The sequence below is a fragment of the Pituophis catenifer genome, unplaced genomic scaffold (genome assembly GCF_029215685.1).
Source record: "Pituophis catenifer annectens isolate HBS135680 unplaced genomic scaffold, rPitCat1.0.hap2 SCAF_1, whole genome shotgun sequence".
Classification (NCBI taxonomy): Eukaryota; Metazoa; Chordata; class Lepidosauria; order Squamata; family Colubridae; genus Pituophis; species Pituophis catenifer.
The window spans coordinates 124,055,850-124,071,386 of NW_027256881.1; the positions used below are offsets into that span (position 1 = coordinate 124,055,850).

The window sequence follows — 15,537 nt, forward strand, 5'->3', positions numbered from 1 at the left end:
CAATAAAGATAAATGTTTTATTCATGTGACATAAAACAAAATGTTCAGAGAAAGATGAGTGAAAGAGATGTTCTGTTGCAGCCTTCTCTTTTTTGTTCCAAGTGATATCTGTCAAAGCAGGCTGTAGTTTTAAAATAATAAATATTTTTCCCAATGAAGAAGAGTGTATTAATATGGTATTAAGATGAAGCATAAAGTATATGCCGATTGACAATGATGGCTTATATTGGTGAAGTGCTTGACATTCTACTTGTCTTCTCATCATTAGAATATTGTATATAATGAACAAAATGGGTCTATTATTGAACTGAAACTTTGCATCACAGATATTCAGCTTCCCATTCATGGTTTAAGGTGACTCTACCAAAAGCCGGTGTAAGGAAAGAGACAAATGATGTCACAGAGAGCAAAATATTTGAGATGTTTCTTCTAATCTCGTGGAATTGAATAAGAGTACAATCAGCAACATGCTACATAGGACTGTGCTTGCTCGAATCAAAATTAAAATTCATTTCTTGTGCTGCACCAGTTATGTTACTAACTCTTACATCTCCCAGTAAATCTCATTGCTCTTTTAAATCCATGTATATTTTATAGGTGCTCCAAGGACAAGTATCTAGTCATCAGGTTGCAGTAGAAAAATTGAAAAAAGCAGCTGAAGTGCTCTTTGACACCAGGGGAGAATTATTGCCAGACAAAGATGAAATCCAGCATACACTGGGTAAAATGAGTCACAGTCTCCTCTGTTTTCTTCTTCCATTGCTCACATTTGGGAATATCTGCTCTTTGTGACTCCCACTTTTTTTCCTTCCTTGACTCATCTATTTCTACCTTTGTTCTTTAGTTCTGAGCCAAATTTGTGATCCAGCTCCTCCAATACATTTGATGTATACAATCTACAGATAATAAATAATTGTCCAGCTTTTATTCAACTTTAGAGGGAGGGAGAGCCATTGTTTAATATGAAGTCATGAGATTTAATAGTGCTTCAATTTGGCTCAATTGTGCACTAATATATTTGAACCACATCTGATTGTAGCAGATCATTTTTTTAAAATGCTGATTCATGCTAACTTTCTAATTTTTGTGTGTACGGTATGTATAAACCAGTTTGAAGTGCAAATGGAGCGCGGGGGCTGAGATGAAGGACAGAGAGTATACAACAGTAAATTATATGAAGGTTACAATGACCTTCCACATTTATTTATGACATTATGAAAGAGCATCTGCTCTACATCAAAATGTATCCTTGGCTATATAATGCAAGTCATATCTTTTAACCAGATGTAAGACATCTGCAAGAAAAAAAAATCAGAGAATTTAGCAAGATAAAAGCTGTTTACCAAACAAACAAAGAAAACAAACTTTTCAGATTTCTACTGAAAGAGCAGGTTACATTTAAAGAACTTCTGTACATGCCTAGTGAGCATGAAAACTAGCCAGGCATATGTAGAATTTTGGTTCATATTTTAATCAGAAAAGAATTGGAGAAGTGTGTTTATAGTGCATTCAAGCATTAGCTGGACATACCTGAATTCAATTAGGGAATTACGAATTTCAGTGACTTAATTTAAAATGTATATTGATGTAGAGACTGTTACCAAGAAATGTGTGGTCAATAACTGGTTAAATTAAATTTGGATCTAGGGCTGATCCTCTTATTTCAATAAATTAAAACCCTAGAATCTAGAGAAAGTGATATTTGAAGTTTTTGCATTTCTTTAAAAATTATAATTGGTCTTGTTTAACAAGCAAACTATACGGATTACTGAAACTTGTATAAAGACCTAAAGATGTAAGAGAAAACTTGGCATGCTAATTTAAGGCTTAACTTCTTTGATTTTAATCCTGGATTATGTGAAATCTGTTTAACATAGCTTCTAGTCAACATATATTGCTATTTTTTAAATTTTTGCCTTGCAGTGCTTAATGCTAATAAATTTCTATAAGTCTATTTAGCCATCTAATCTTTTTATGTCTGTTATTTTATTACCCATGATTAATTATGCTTCATGAAAGTGGGCAAAAGATAGGCCTGTAATTTCATAGAAAAACGGATATTGCATATTGGGAGATGTAATTCATAAAAGCCCATTTTTATCTACCAATCTTTATTTAACAAGATGGACCCACCAGGGTTATCCACAAATCTCAGGTGCTTCATTTCTAGATATACATCTGGAATAAAATGAATAAAATGTTCTCAAACCCCTGGAAATATATTGTCAAAGTGACTAATGTGAAACTTTGGCCATATTTCATGTTATGAATCCATGGATTCATAATAGATTCATAATATCCATATTATGAATCCATAATCCATAATATGATTGTCTCCAAGGATCCATTGTCTTTTGTATTTTACCAGTTTCCTAGACATAAATGGAAAAAATGAATATAGGAAAACCAGTTATTGTGGGTAAATAAATAGAGAGAGAAAAGAATTTTCATTTAAATGAGATGAATCTTTTAAAAACTAAAAAGAAAAATGAATAGTTGGAAAAGGAAAAGCAGTTTAATCCCTTTTGTTAACTGACAAATGAGTTTAGCTGAATATGTTCTTCTTCTGAGCCATTTTTAGAGTCCAATCTGTAACAAGTCTGACACTCTCAAAATCCTGATTGTGAAGATAAATGCAAGATAGGATCCTATACTGTTGATCTCAGAAATAGTACAACATCCAGACTGTAGCTTTCTACGGCACAGAAATGGAAACTTGCATTTCAATTTTAAGTTTGTATTCTGACTACAGTAAACAAAATTTACATACAGATTTCTTCTTGAAGACTTCTGTAGACTGATCTTATTACTAAAGGACATTTAGAAGCCACATTCAGATTGGCAAATTTCCTTTTAGAATTAAGTTCTGCTGTATCATTTAATATAATTTTATAGAAGATGGACTGTTGGATATAATTCTATAGAAGATAGCCCCTTCTATTATAAGGTTCATCACCATGAACTCTGTCTCTGTGTGAGTGTGTGTGTGTATCTACTGTCCCAATCCAACAGACTTTTCTTTTCTTTTCAGACACTATTGTAGATAAGTATAACCAGTTATCTAAAGCAGTGAACAATCGTAATGAAAAGCTCCAAATAACCTTGACTCGTTCATTAAGCGTTCAGGATGGATTAGATGAAATGCTAGATTGGATGAATGGTGTTGAGAAAAATCTTGAGGTGCACGGTCAAGTGCCTTTAAACTCTGCTGCTATTGAAGATGTAATTAGCAAAAATATGGTAAGTAGAACTTTAATGGAACCAATTCTTTCTCTAATAGGAGAGACTTAATTCTAAGAGAAGAGAATGATTTGAATAGCATGGAAAGAATCAAAGAAGAATAAAATATGCTTCAAAACTGGCCAGTACCAAACCATAGTACAGTTTGTTTGATTTTGTCTTCGTGTGATTTGTGATTCCAGCAATTGCAGATGACTAGGCATGGTTTATGATTTAACCTTGTGTGTGAACTAGGATAGTGTGGTTTATTAAACAAGCTATTTTTCGGGGAAACTATAGTTATTATGTGAGGCCACCCAGTTACTTTCTTTAGGGCTCATAGTACATGTATGTTCTAATGATATTCTAATAAACTGACAAATATTTCAAAGTGAGATATTTCTATGCAAATCCTTTAGTCTGAATACACTGACATAAACTCCATATGGGGGCTATCAGTTGATGAACAAAAGCAAAGATATACTTTACCAACATTCTTAACTAACAATTGTCTTTTTCACACCTAAATGTGTATTGAACTGCTGAAGTACCTGACTTTAGAAATCAATTAGTCATTTGTGCTGGCAATCACATTTCATATATAATAGATACGCAAGCACGTAATCTTGGACATTTTCTGAAACAATTTTATTTCAGGCACTAGAACAAGACATTGTAGGCCGTCAGAGCAGCCTAAATGCCATGAAAGAAAAAATGAAGAAATTCATGGAAACTGCAGATCCCTCAACTGCATCTTCTTTAGAAGCTAAAATGAATGAGCTTTCCAAAAGGTTTTGCGAAGCTCATAATAAACATAAGAAAAAACTAGAAGACATGGAAAAGTTGAAGACCAGAGTAGAGTTGTTTGAGTGTCTGTCTGACAAACTTCAGTCATTCTTCGACAAGAAAACTCAAGCCCTCAATGAGGCTGATATTCCAGGAAAGGACGTTGCTGAAATGTTCCTTTGTGTGCAGGTACAGTGTATTTTTCAATCTTGTGCTCTTCTGACCTTTACTGAGTAACACATTTGTGAAGTAACCATCCGCTCTAAAATGATAACGGAAATTGTTAAATTCAAGGACTAAATGTTGAATCTTCGGGTTATCCAGTCAGGTATAAAGCAGTTACTTTCTTTCTTCATTTTATAGGAAACCAACACAGAATTGATGGAGCAGAAGAAAGATCTTGAAGTTTTGCAACACCTCATTGAAGAACTTTCTCCTCATGCTCTACCAGGAGACAAGTCATTAGTGTTAGAAAAAGTAAATGTCTTGTCAAAGAAATTCAGGGAAATGGAAGAGATGATAGAAGAAAAGTGAGTATAGTCGCTGAATTTTAGAATGGAGATGGAAGATAATGATGACGTGACAATAGCAAGGCTGTCAAAAGGTTACTGGGGATTAATGATTAATAGATCTATAATTATCGTGACTTTATTCGAGAGCCTTTTTGTCAATAATTTAGAATACAACTAATGACATGTTTTATAAATGAGAGATAGAATTATATTTAATACAGACTGGTACTTTTGTATTGCAGTAACATTGGATTGCTCTAAATTGGATGCTAGCTGGACAGGGAACTTAGTTTCTAGTAAGAGTTTGAGCGTGTTGGTCTTAAGTGGACATAATTCTTTATAATTTCACTTCTGTCCTCTATACTTTGGTTTTCTGCCTTTCCTGATTGGTGATAGCTTTTGAAAGTTAAAAGGAGGTTCAAGCAACGATGACCATAGAGGTTCAATCCTCTATGGTCATCGTTGGATCATGCCTGGATCTCATCCTGTTTGGATTACTGCAATGCACTTGGGGAGGGGGGGATGCCTGTGAATATTATGTAGAAGCTGCAAATGGTCGAGAATGCAACATTTCAATAGTTACTGATGCAATGATGTGATATGCCAGTGTTACATCTCTGGTGTGACAGTTACACTAGTTGCCAGTTTTCTTCCATGTGTAATTCAAGCTGATGGTAATAATTTTTAAAGCTTAAGATCTGGCTATCTGTAGAACCTTTTGCCAGTCTCTGTGTAAACAGACGCAGTATGCTTTCTCAATGAGTTTTTTGTCCCAGTTGTTTGCTAACTTTATCAAATTATTTCAATATATATCGGCACTCTGAATACAGCTTTTACAACCGGTTTAACTTAGAAAAATACTACATATTTGATTTCGAGGTTAGGGAGGCCGTAACTTCCCCAATTCATTCATTCTGTTTTTAATTTTATAGAGAGAAGGATGTGTCCTCTTGCCAACAACAAATTGATGCATTCAGGGGCTATGTTGAGTCTCTGAAGAAATGGATAGACGAAACGACAGAAAGAATTCCCCCTATACAGCCCTCTTTAAATACTGATAGCTTAAAGAAACATTTGCAAAGCACCAAGGTATGAAATGTGTTTGTCTTTACAGGCAGTACTTCCAGACAAGGATTTTTATGTCCATTAATTAAACAATGGTCTCTAAGCTGAAGGGGCTGCAAACACTATCATCGCTCATTTAATGCAGGCCAGAATGGATTAAACCTGTGTAGCATGTGCAAGGATTTTGCTATGCATTAATAAAGGAGAGAGCCACTCATTATGTAGAAAAGTTTATTTGTATAATGGAAGCATAAATAAAATGGAAAATAAGTGTGATTTCAAACCCAAAATAAACATGATCTTCCAACTGTTCTGAGTTTTGGTTAAAACAAATCTTGCTATGCTTCAAGAGACAAGTAGGACAAGGTGCAGTGTACAGGTAGTCTTAGACTTATGACCACAACTGAGCCCAACATTTATGTTGCTAAGTGAGAAATTTGTTAAGTGAGTTTTGGCCTTTCTTGCCACATTTGTTGAGTGAATCACTGCAGCTGTTAAATTAGTAACACGGTTGTTAAGTGAATCTGGTTTCCTCATTGACTTTGCTTGTCAGAAGGTCACAAAATGGGATCACATGATCCCTGGAGACTGCAGCCATCATACCTGTGAGCATCCAAATGTAAATCACATGAGCATGGGGATGCTGCAAGGGTCATAAGTGTGAAAAGTGGTCATGTCACTTTTTTCAGTGCCATTGTAACTGAACGGTCACTAAATAATAATAATAATAATAATAATAATAATAATAATAATAATAATAATAATAATAATAATAATAATAATAATAATAATAATTTTATTTCTATACCGCCCTTCTCCCGAAGGACTCAGGGCGGTGTACAGCCTATTTAAAAACACAAAAAACACGACAACAATTTAAAATTTAAAATCATTAAATAATTAGGCTCCAATTAAAATCCCAGAAATTTAAAATACCCCAATTTAAAACGTTATGTTAATAGCCCTGCCTGGCGGAACAACAGGGTCTTCAGAGCGCAGCGAAACACCCGGAGGTCGGAAATCTTTCGTATTTCGGGGGGCAGTTCATTCCACAGGGCTGGAGCTCCCACAGAGAAGGCCCTCCCCCTGGGTGTCGCCAGCCGACATAACTTGGCTGATGGCACCCGGAGGAGACCCTCTCTGTGGGAGCGGACTGGTCGGTGGGAGGCTATTGGTGGCAGAAGTCGGTCTCGAAGGTACCCGGGTCCTATGCCATGGAGCGCTTTAAAGGTGGTAACCAACACCTTGAATCGCACCCGGAAGACCACTGGGAGCCAGTGCAGCTCGCGCAGGAGGGGTGTCACGTGGGCGCAACGGGTTGCACCCATAACCACCCGCGCGGCCGCATTCTGGACCAGTTGGAGCCTCTGAGTGCTCTTCAAGGGGAGCCCCATGTAGAGAGCATTACAATAGTCCAACCGGGAGGTGACAAGGGCATGAGTGACCATGCGCAAGGCGTCCCGATCCAGAAAGGGCTGCAACTGGCGAATCAGGCGAACCTGATAAAAGGCCCCCCTGGCCACGGCCGTTATGTGCTCTTCTAAAGACAGCCGTGCGTCCAGGAGGACACCCAGATTGCGAGCCCTCTCTGTGGGGGGCAAAGATTCACCCCCAATAGTCAGCGATGGCACCTGCTGACTATATCGGGGCGCCGGAAGCCACAGCCACTCGGTCTTGGAGGGGTTGAGTCTGAGCCTGTTCCTCCCCATCCAGGCCCGCACGGCCTCCAGGCAGCGGGACATCACATCAAGGGCATCGTTGGGGTGGTCTGGGGTGGAGATGTACAGCTGAGTATCGTCAGCGTACAGATGACACTTCACCCCGAAACCACGGATGATCTCACCCAGCGGCTTCACATAAATGTTGAACAGGAGAGGCGAGAGGACCGACCCTTGCGGCACTCCCCATGCGAGATGCCTCGAGGTCGACCTCTGTCCCCCTGCCAACACAAACTGCGAGCGGTCGGAGAGGAAGGAGGAGAACCACCGCAAAACGGTGCCCCCTATTCCTAACCCCCTCAACCGCTGCAGCATGATACCATGGTCGATGGTATCAAAAGCCGCCGAGAGGTCTAATAGGACTAGGACAGAGGAGCAACCCCTGTCCCGAGCCCTCCAGAGATCATCCACCAACGCGACCAATGCCGTTTCAGTGCTGTACCCCTGCCTGAAGCCCGACTGGTACGGGTCTAGATAGATAGCTTCATCCAGGTGCCGGGGAAGTTGTCGTGCCACCACGCTCTCAACAACCTTCGCCACAAAACGAAGGTTGGAGACTGGACGATAGTTGGCTAATTCAGCCGGGTCCAGGGAAGGCTTCTTGAGGAGGGGCCTCACTACCGCCTCTTTCAAGGCGGCAGGAAAGGCACCCTCACTCAGAGAAGCACTTATAATCCCCTGGAGCCAGCCTCGTGTAACCTCCCGGGAGGCCAGCACCAACCAGGAGGGACACGGGTCCAATAAACACGTGGCGGCACTAATCTTACCCAGAACCCTGTCCACATCCTCGGGAGTCACAGGATCAAACTCCTCCCAGGTAACATTCTCAAGACCTGCCCTCGTCTCCTCCCGTGGACTCATCCAGTCGGAGTCCAAGCCATCCCGAATCCGAGCGACTTTATCGTGCAGGAATTGCACAAAATCCTCTGTTGTAAGTCAAGGACTACTTATATGTCCCTGCCAGTTTCTCCTTTGGTCACTAGCTTCCACTGTAGCTAATAAACTTCCTGTAGTAAATAAACACTGCAGAATTTCGAAGAAAGTTTGAGTTCTGATATTTGTAAGGTTAATTCTTTAGTATAGATTATACATGAGGCATGACATGACTGGAATCATAATGGATAAAACAAGATATGAGAAAAGCATATCTAGTCATATTAACTCCTTTAGAGCAGGAGTGTCAAACTCAAGGCTCGGGGCAGTGATGCAATTAAAAGTTTTTTACTACCGGTTCTGTGTGCATGGTATGGTGTGGCTTGGTGGGCGTGGCAGGGATACTGCAGGGAAGGATACTGCAACATTTCCATTCCCATCCCACTCCAGGGGAAGGATACTGCAAAATCCCCATTCCCTCCCCACTCCTGTGGGAAGGATATTGCAAAATATCCATTCCCACTCCAATCTGGGGCAAGCAAGAGGTGGCATTTGCCGGTTCTCCAAGCTACTCAAAATTTTCACTACTGGTTCTCCAGAACCTGTCAGAACCTGCTGGATTTCACCCCTGCCTCGTGGGCCGGATTTGGCCCTTAAGTTCCTTAGATCTGGCCTGTGGGTCTGCCCTAAAAACAGCAAAGGACTGACCCACGGTACCTCTGCCAGCGAAAATGGAGCTCAGGAGGGCCATGCACAGCCCTCCCTGGCTCCATTTTAGACTGCGACAGCCTCCTGCCGCCCTCTGCCAGCAAAAACGGAGCTCCATTTTCACTGGCAGAAGGCAGCAGGAGGCTGTCACAGCTGAAAACAGAGCTTGGGAGTCCATTTTGCAGGCAAAGTGCTCGGGCCACCACAGACGCCCCCAACATGAGTGATGTCAAGCTGGCCACACTCACTGGCCACACCCACCCCAGCCGCTGAGGACAAACACAACCCTGATGTGGCCCTCAATAAAATCGAGTTTGACACCCCTACTTTAGAGTGTAAATATGTTCTCTCCGAATGATAATTGTAGTTACTATTGAAAATAATAGTTCGTTCATTCCTTAGGATTTGGAAGATGAATGGAATGCAAAGGCACCTGATCTTAAGAAAATGAATAGTAGAGGAAATGCTTTGTGTAACCTAATTGTTGCTGTGACTTCCACTGCAAAGTCATGGGGAGTAAAGTCAGGTATGTTGGCTGGATAAGTATAATTCTGAATGTTTGATACATTTGAAATGATGTATAAAATGATTAATAAAATACATTGTTTTAAAAAATACTCCCCAAATCATTGCTAGATTTATTGAAAAAAAACATTGAACAGTCATGATGTACAACTGGAATAAAATTATTAATAAACCATATAATTCTAAGAAATACTCCCCAAATCATCGCTATATTTATTGGGGTGGGGGGGGAACAGTCATTTTGGTAATCCTGAAAATGATGTCTAATTCTTACTTAATATTTAATAAGGCTAGTGCACAGAATGGATTAAGAAAATGATTTAATATACCACTGATTCATTTTCATGTCCATATTCTTTATTGCATCATGTAGCCTAATATTTGGTGCAAATCATTCAGGTTCTCAATCGATGAAGTGGTTTTGCCTGCTTACCACAGTACGTACTTCATACTATAATTCTGACCACTTTGTTCAAAAATAGCTTCCATATTGTCTTTCCTTAGGTTCATTTTGCATTCCATCTCTTGGGAGGATTCTGTTTTCTGACACTTTTTCACTCAGGATTCCTACTTTCTTTTTTGCCAGTCATTTTACTTTTACTCTTGTTTCTCCTATATCTTTCCATCCGTGTCATATTTTTTTTCATAGCCCTACCAAATAATGGCTTATTCCATGTCAAGAACTGATCATTGCACATGTATCTTTTACCAGAAACAATCATATTGATCATGCTTTTCAGCATATTCCTTCTCCAAAGGTGTGTGTGAATAGGCATGTTTAAAGCATGTATTTAAAGCAAAGGGACTTTTTTTTCCTAAACAGATACTCATCAGAAATAATATTCTCAGTTGTTGGGTATCCAGATGGGTCAATAAACTTACTCTCTTGTTTTATTTCTTTCTATCCATTCATACTACCTAATAGAACTTTTTCCCCCTTGGGTCACATTCAGAATATTGTACAATTTCCTCCCCAAACAAAATCTAGTTCTTTCACTGTTACCATTTATTGGGGCATAACATGGTGCTGACTGAAGCAAATTGTCAGTAGACAATTTGAAGGAATGGCAGATTATGACCTCCCATCAGCTTCCTATCTATTGCTACTCTTAGACACCCACGGGTATCATTCCAATTGCTTGCTTACCACTGTATGGTTTCAAGCAAGATGAGATACTGTTCCTGTCAACTCTTATATTCCTACTTGAATAGCAAAACGTCCATTTTCTGATTCCATTGGGGCCATTCTGTCCTATTACGCCCCTTTGAATTATTTTGTTTTGCTGCTTTTGTGCAGTTTGTTTTGTTCCAAATTTCATTTAACTCCTGTGGAGAAATAAACACCAGATCAGAAGCGTGCTATTCATGGAAGGAAGCAGGGTAGGCAAATTGTTGAATATTGTATTGCGATATTTCAATGAAAAGTTTGCCCTTTCGTAATTTGTGTTGTAAGATCGCATGCAAATAAGTAAGCCTCCAAACAATTTTGTGATGCCACAGCTCAGCAAACTTGGCTTGTTGTAGGTGCTTGTCCATAATTGTTGAAATAGGATAGAAGGATGTTGTTTAAAGGCAAAAAGCCTACTCCGAGGTTTATCTTCACAATCTCTTCATTCATAATTATTGTGGAAAACATTTTCTTCTTGTTACTGGAGATTATGACACAGTTTACCCACCAACTCAACAACAACAGGCCTGCTCCATCATGTGATGCTCTCACAGGGTCTTTAGGCCTGAGTGCTCAAAAGAGACTAGGATGCAGTTCACAGAAGTGACAATCCCACATGGTTGGGCTAATGCATCCACTGTGTAGTGATCAGAACAGCTATGATAGCTTAAAATACACTGGATTGGTGCTAGCATTAGGTAGATAGGCTGCTACTTTAGGTATCTGATTTTGCTGATATTGAATGTAGTATATCTTAATTACTTGATGTACTATTCTGTAAGGGTAAGATTTTTCTGCCTCACTGCCAGAATGTATTGATGGAGCTTGAGTACCGCACATCTTGACTGAGTAAGGGAAAATTTTTCATTGTTCATGAATGGGGCTACTTTGCTTCAGGGTACAACGTATCTTGGGACAGGCCCATCATTCCTTTTCATTCTGCGTTGTAACAACTGGGCATTGTGTTTCAAGATCTTATGGGATTTTATCCAGAGGTGAATGCACATTAGGTACAATCTTCGGGTTACTGGACTAAATCTGCCCGGTAATATTTTGAGAAAGCCTGCTGAGTTTTGTCTCCTGGTTGGGTTAAGGAACATTGATTAAGTGGTAGGCTTTTTCTATTTTGGGCCCCGTGTTTCACAATTTGATGCCTTCAGAGTTTCTTGCAGTTCTGTCCTCCTTCTTGACATTCAATAAGGGAGTTAAAATAATTCCATTCTCCTGGGATCTAAAATCCAGCTGATTGTTTAGTACCATCCATCTTGAGGTTGCTGTATCAATCTAAACGCTGTTTTGATTTGTTTACTTGGTTGTATGCTAATCAAAATATCCATATTGTAGCATGTTACAAACTGTAAATTAATTAAATGTCTCACCTTCCTATAATACACAGTCCAGAATGTGAGAATGATTCAAGGATATAATGTGGCAATTTGCATCCCCATTAATGTTAGTCAGCACTTCAGACATGACTGTCTGTCCTCTGCAACTGCCAAAGGATAAAAAAAAAAAAAAGGCACAGATGCTTTAAAGCAGGAGTGTCAAACTCATGTCATTACAGCGGTGTCACGTGATATATTGGGACTTCCCCCCCTTTGCTAAACCGGGCATGGGTGTGGCCAGCGTGTGACACATCCGGCCTATGGACCAGGAGTTTTGACAACCTTGTTTTAAAGAGTTATAGTCAAGGTCCTAATATGAGCCTTTTCTTACTCTGAAGCACTCTTGGGGAACTCAACCCAAAGCATTCCACAGTCTGTACATTTTGTTCCATGATATTACTGGCTTTAAGTATTATCAGAGGAGAGTTTAAGCTGAAAAACTGTGCATTTGAGTGTACTGGGTACTGTGAAAATCTTTCTTGAGGAGAAGGAAAAGAGCTGAATCTAATCTCTCTAAATTACAGCATTTTAAAATTATATAGTCAATTCCTAAGGCAGCCTTTTGTAAAGGAAAGGAAAGAAAAAAAAAACTAGAAATCTAGTATTATTCACCATTGGTAACTGTAGCAGTCTAGTTATCAGGCTATAAAATTTGTAAGATGTCCTGACTCCATAATGACTCTGAGCACTAAACAGTTTGGAATAATACAAAACACAAAAGAGAGAGGAACTTCTAGCAAGAGTAAAATAAACTCATGGCTTTAACATAAAACATTCCCACAAGCAGCCCACCATCGATCTTAGTCCAAGGCCTGATGGAGAAAACCAGTTTTAAAGATGCCATTCAAACAAGGTTAGAATAGAGACCACATGGATCTGCTGATTCATATTAATAGTTAAAGAAATGCTATTTTAATAGCAAAAATCTGCTGAGAAGGCTGCTCACTTCTGTATTAGATTTACCGGTACTTTGAAAAGTGGAACCTTCGTGGCTGATACGTTAGTGAGAATTCTGCCACAGGGTGAAATATAGGAAGGTCTTACTGTATTATGAGAATATCTCGCTTACTTAATTGACTTATTTTGTCTCCTTATGTTCCAGCTGTCATTAGACTAATGCTCACTTCCTAGCTGTTAGTGAGAAGTGAATAACCTGGCCTTTTCCAAGGCTCCAATTAATTCTGTTCCATTAAATAATCATCTTTTTGCAATCTTACTTATAAAGAAAAGCAATAGATACTAATAAGAGTGCTTATTTCTGTCATAAATAATTGATATTTTAATGCATCATCAAGTTGGCTTTGGCCCAGCTCAGCGTGGGCTGAGTCAGCATTTCTGAAACCCATTTTGCAATTTAGAAATTTACTAATCACACAATAAAGTGATGATTGTGCTAAAATTAAAGTTTGGGTTGCCTCCTACATCACATGTTGTTTGCCCTAAAATGATCTCAAACAATATTTAGGATCCCTTTGCACAGTTATAGAGTTATGCTTGTTAAGTCATGATCGTAATTTTTCAACCTAGCCATTCAGAGCGTTTCTCATTGTTTCAGAAATTAGAACAGATGGCCCAGAACAAACAAGTGCAGGGTTGACTTTTTATTTATTTGCTGAATTGTACCACTGTATTCCAAAAGAGCGAAGAAGTGTTTGCTATCCGCTTTCAAGCAGCAGATATTATATGCAAACAAGCCTTGCCTTTTTGCATAATATGCACAGGATGATTTCTCGCACAAGTTTTGGACATGAGTCTTTGTATTTCCGATGGAGGACTGGTTTTATAATGAATAATTGTATTTTGTTAGTGTAAAGATAATCCCCTTAACTAAGATGTTGTTTAGATTAGTATGGTTCTACTGGTAGCAGTAAGATATAGATAGGGGGCTCAAAGCCCTTTTCAGGCACTGAATTTAAGCAAGTTATTGTATAAGTCTCACTTTGATATTTGTACAGTGGGGATAATAATCTATTGCTTACTCCTAGAAGATTTAAATAACATAAAATATATAGTTAAACATTAGGGACATAAAAATCTATTGTATGAATACTGGACTGTTTTTATAAATCTTTAGATTCTAAATGTGAAGAACAGGACAGGGTTTTTTTGTTGTTGTTAATGGAAGAGTTCCCTGTATAATATAGTAACAGTGAGAGAGCAGAACAACTTGTCTCCCTACCGCTGGAAACCAGCCTACTGACTATGATTGCCTGGGCTGGCTTCTGCTGCATCTGCTAGTAAATATCTCTTTAGTGAAAGCCACATGAAGGACAGCATGACTTGGGAACACTGTTTAGATCAGGGGTGTCAAACTCGCGATGATACGTTGTCACGCGACATATCACAACTTTTTTTCCCTTCGCTAAACCGGGGGTGGGCGTGGCCAGCGTGTGAATGCATCCAGGCCGCGAATTTGACACCTCTGATTTAGATGAAACAGAAGATCCTACATCAGTGCAAGGAATCTCTTGGTAGGACAATTCCTTGCTCATAATAAAATTTTTAAAGCAGCAGAGATCACCTTCCAATGGTTGAGTATTGTTTGTTTAAATAATGACATGCATCCTTCCAAAGACAACTTTTACAGCTGCAAGATAAACCGCACATAGCATTGGAATCAGTTATGATGTGATCTATTGTAAAAGTTAAAGACTATCTAAGGAGGACTAGTGAGGGAAATTAGGGTTTTTCTACCCATGGTTTCTGACCATTGTTCCTTATGGGAAAAATGGGATAGAGGAAAATGGAGGGTTCTGTTCTACTGGTAACGTACTCCCAATCAAATATGTATTACCTTTAATTAAGGTAATTTTTAAAAAATGGATGTGATCATTTAGGTTTCCATGTTAAATCTAGTCTAGTCCTTATATCTGATGAAAAAGAATTATAGAATGACTTAAGTAATTATGAACTCTGAATCTTGGTTTTTCATTTTTTTTAGATGTACCTGGGGCAATATTGAATGGAGATGGAACAGCTACTGGTAATCAGGGTTTCATGACAAACAAAGGTAAGCACTACTTAATTGCATTTCAGGTAGATTTATACTAGAATGTTATTATAGTCTTAACTTGGGCCTTAATGGATTTCTTGAAATCCTATAATTTTCCTAGTGGTTATCATTATTTAAGAATCAGGGCAAGATCCAGAATTCCAAATTTGTCTCATCCATGAATATTAAAAAGCAGTTATGTTGGTTGATGAAAACAAAATCCAATTCCATATATATATATATATATGTATCTTTTTTTCTTTTTCGTAGGCTTTTATGTGCATATGCATATATATGTATATGTATATGTATATGTATATGTATATGTATATGTATATGTATATATATGTAATGCCTCTGTTAGGATTAAACAAAATAACTCAAAAGAATGTGCAAGGTACTATGGGGAGTCAGACATGAGATAATGAAGTTTTCTTCGCAGGATTTGTTTTAACTGAGGGTGGTGGTTTGAAGAAACAAAGATGATCCAATCTAGTTTGGCCACTCATAATCTTCCTTGGCTAAATCAAACTGAAATATGTTAGGAAGGTAATAACGGTATAAATATATCAAATGGTACAAATAA

General features: G+C 38.6%; 1 protein-coding gene across 1 annotated transcript in view; it reads left to right on the forward strand.

Moving 5' to 3' along the window:
- DST (dystonin) overlaps positions 1–15,537 on the forward strand; it is a 215,528-nt gene that overhangs the window by 86,177 nt on the left and 113,814 nt on the right. The window contains exons 38-44 of the mRNA XM_070932929.1: positions 598–721; positions 3,032–3,240; positions 3,877–4,194; positions 4,369–4,535; positions 5,450–5,606; positions 9,284–9,407; positions 14,901–14,969. Coding sequence (XP_070789030.1) covers positions 598–721; positions 3,032–3,240; positions 3,877–4,194; positions 4,369–4,535; positions 5,450–5,606; positions 9,284–9,407; positions 14,901–14,969 — 1,168 coding nt within the window. The remainder of the gene's footprint in view (positions 1–597; positions 722–3,031; positions 3,241–3,876; positions 4,195–4,368; positions 4,536–5,449; positions 5,607–9,283; positions 9,408–14,900; positions 14,970–15,537) is intronic.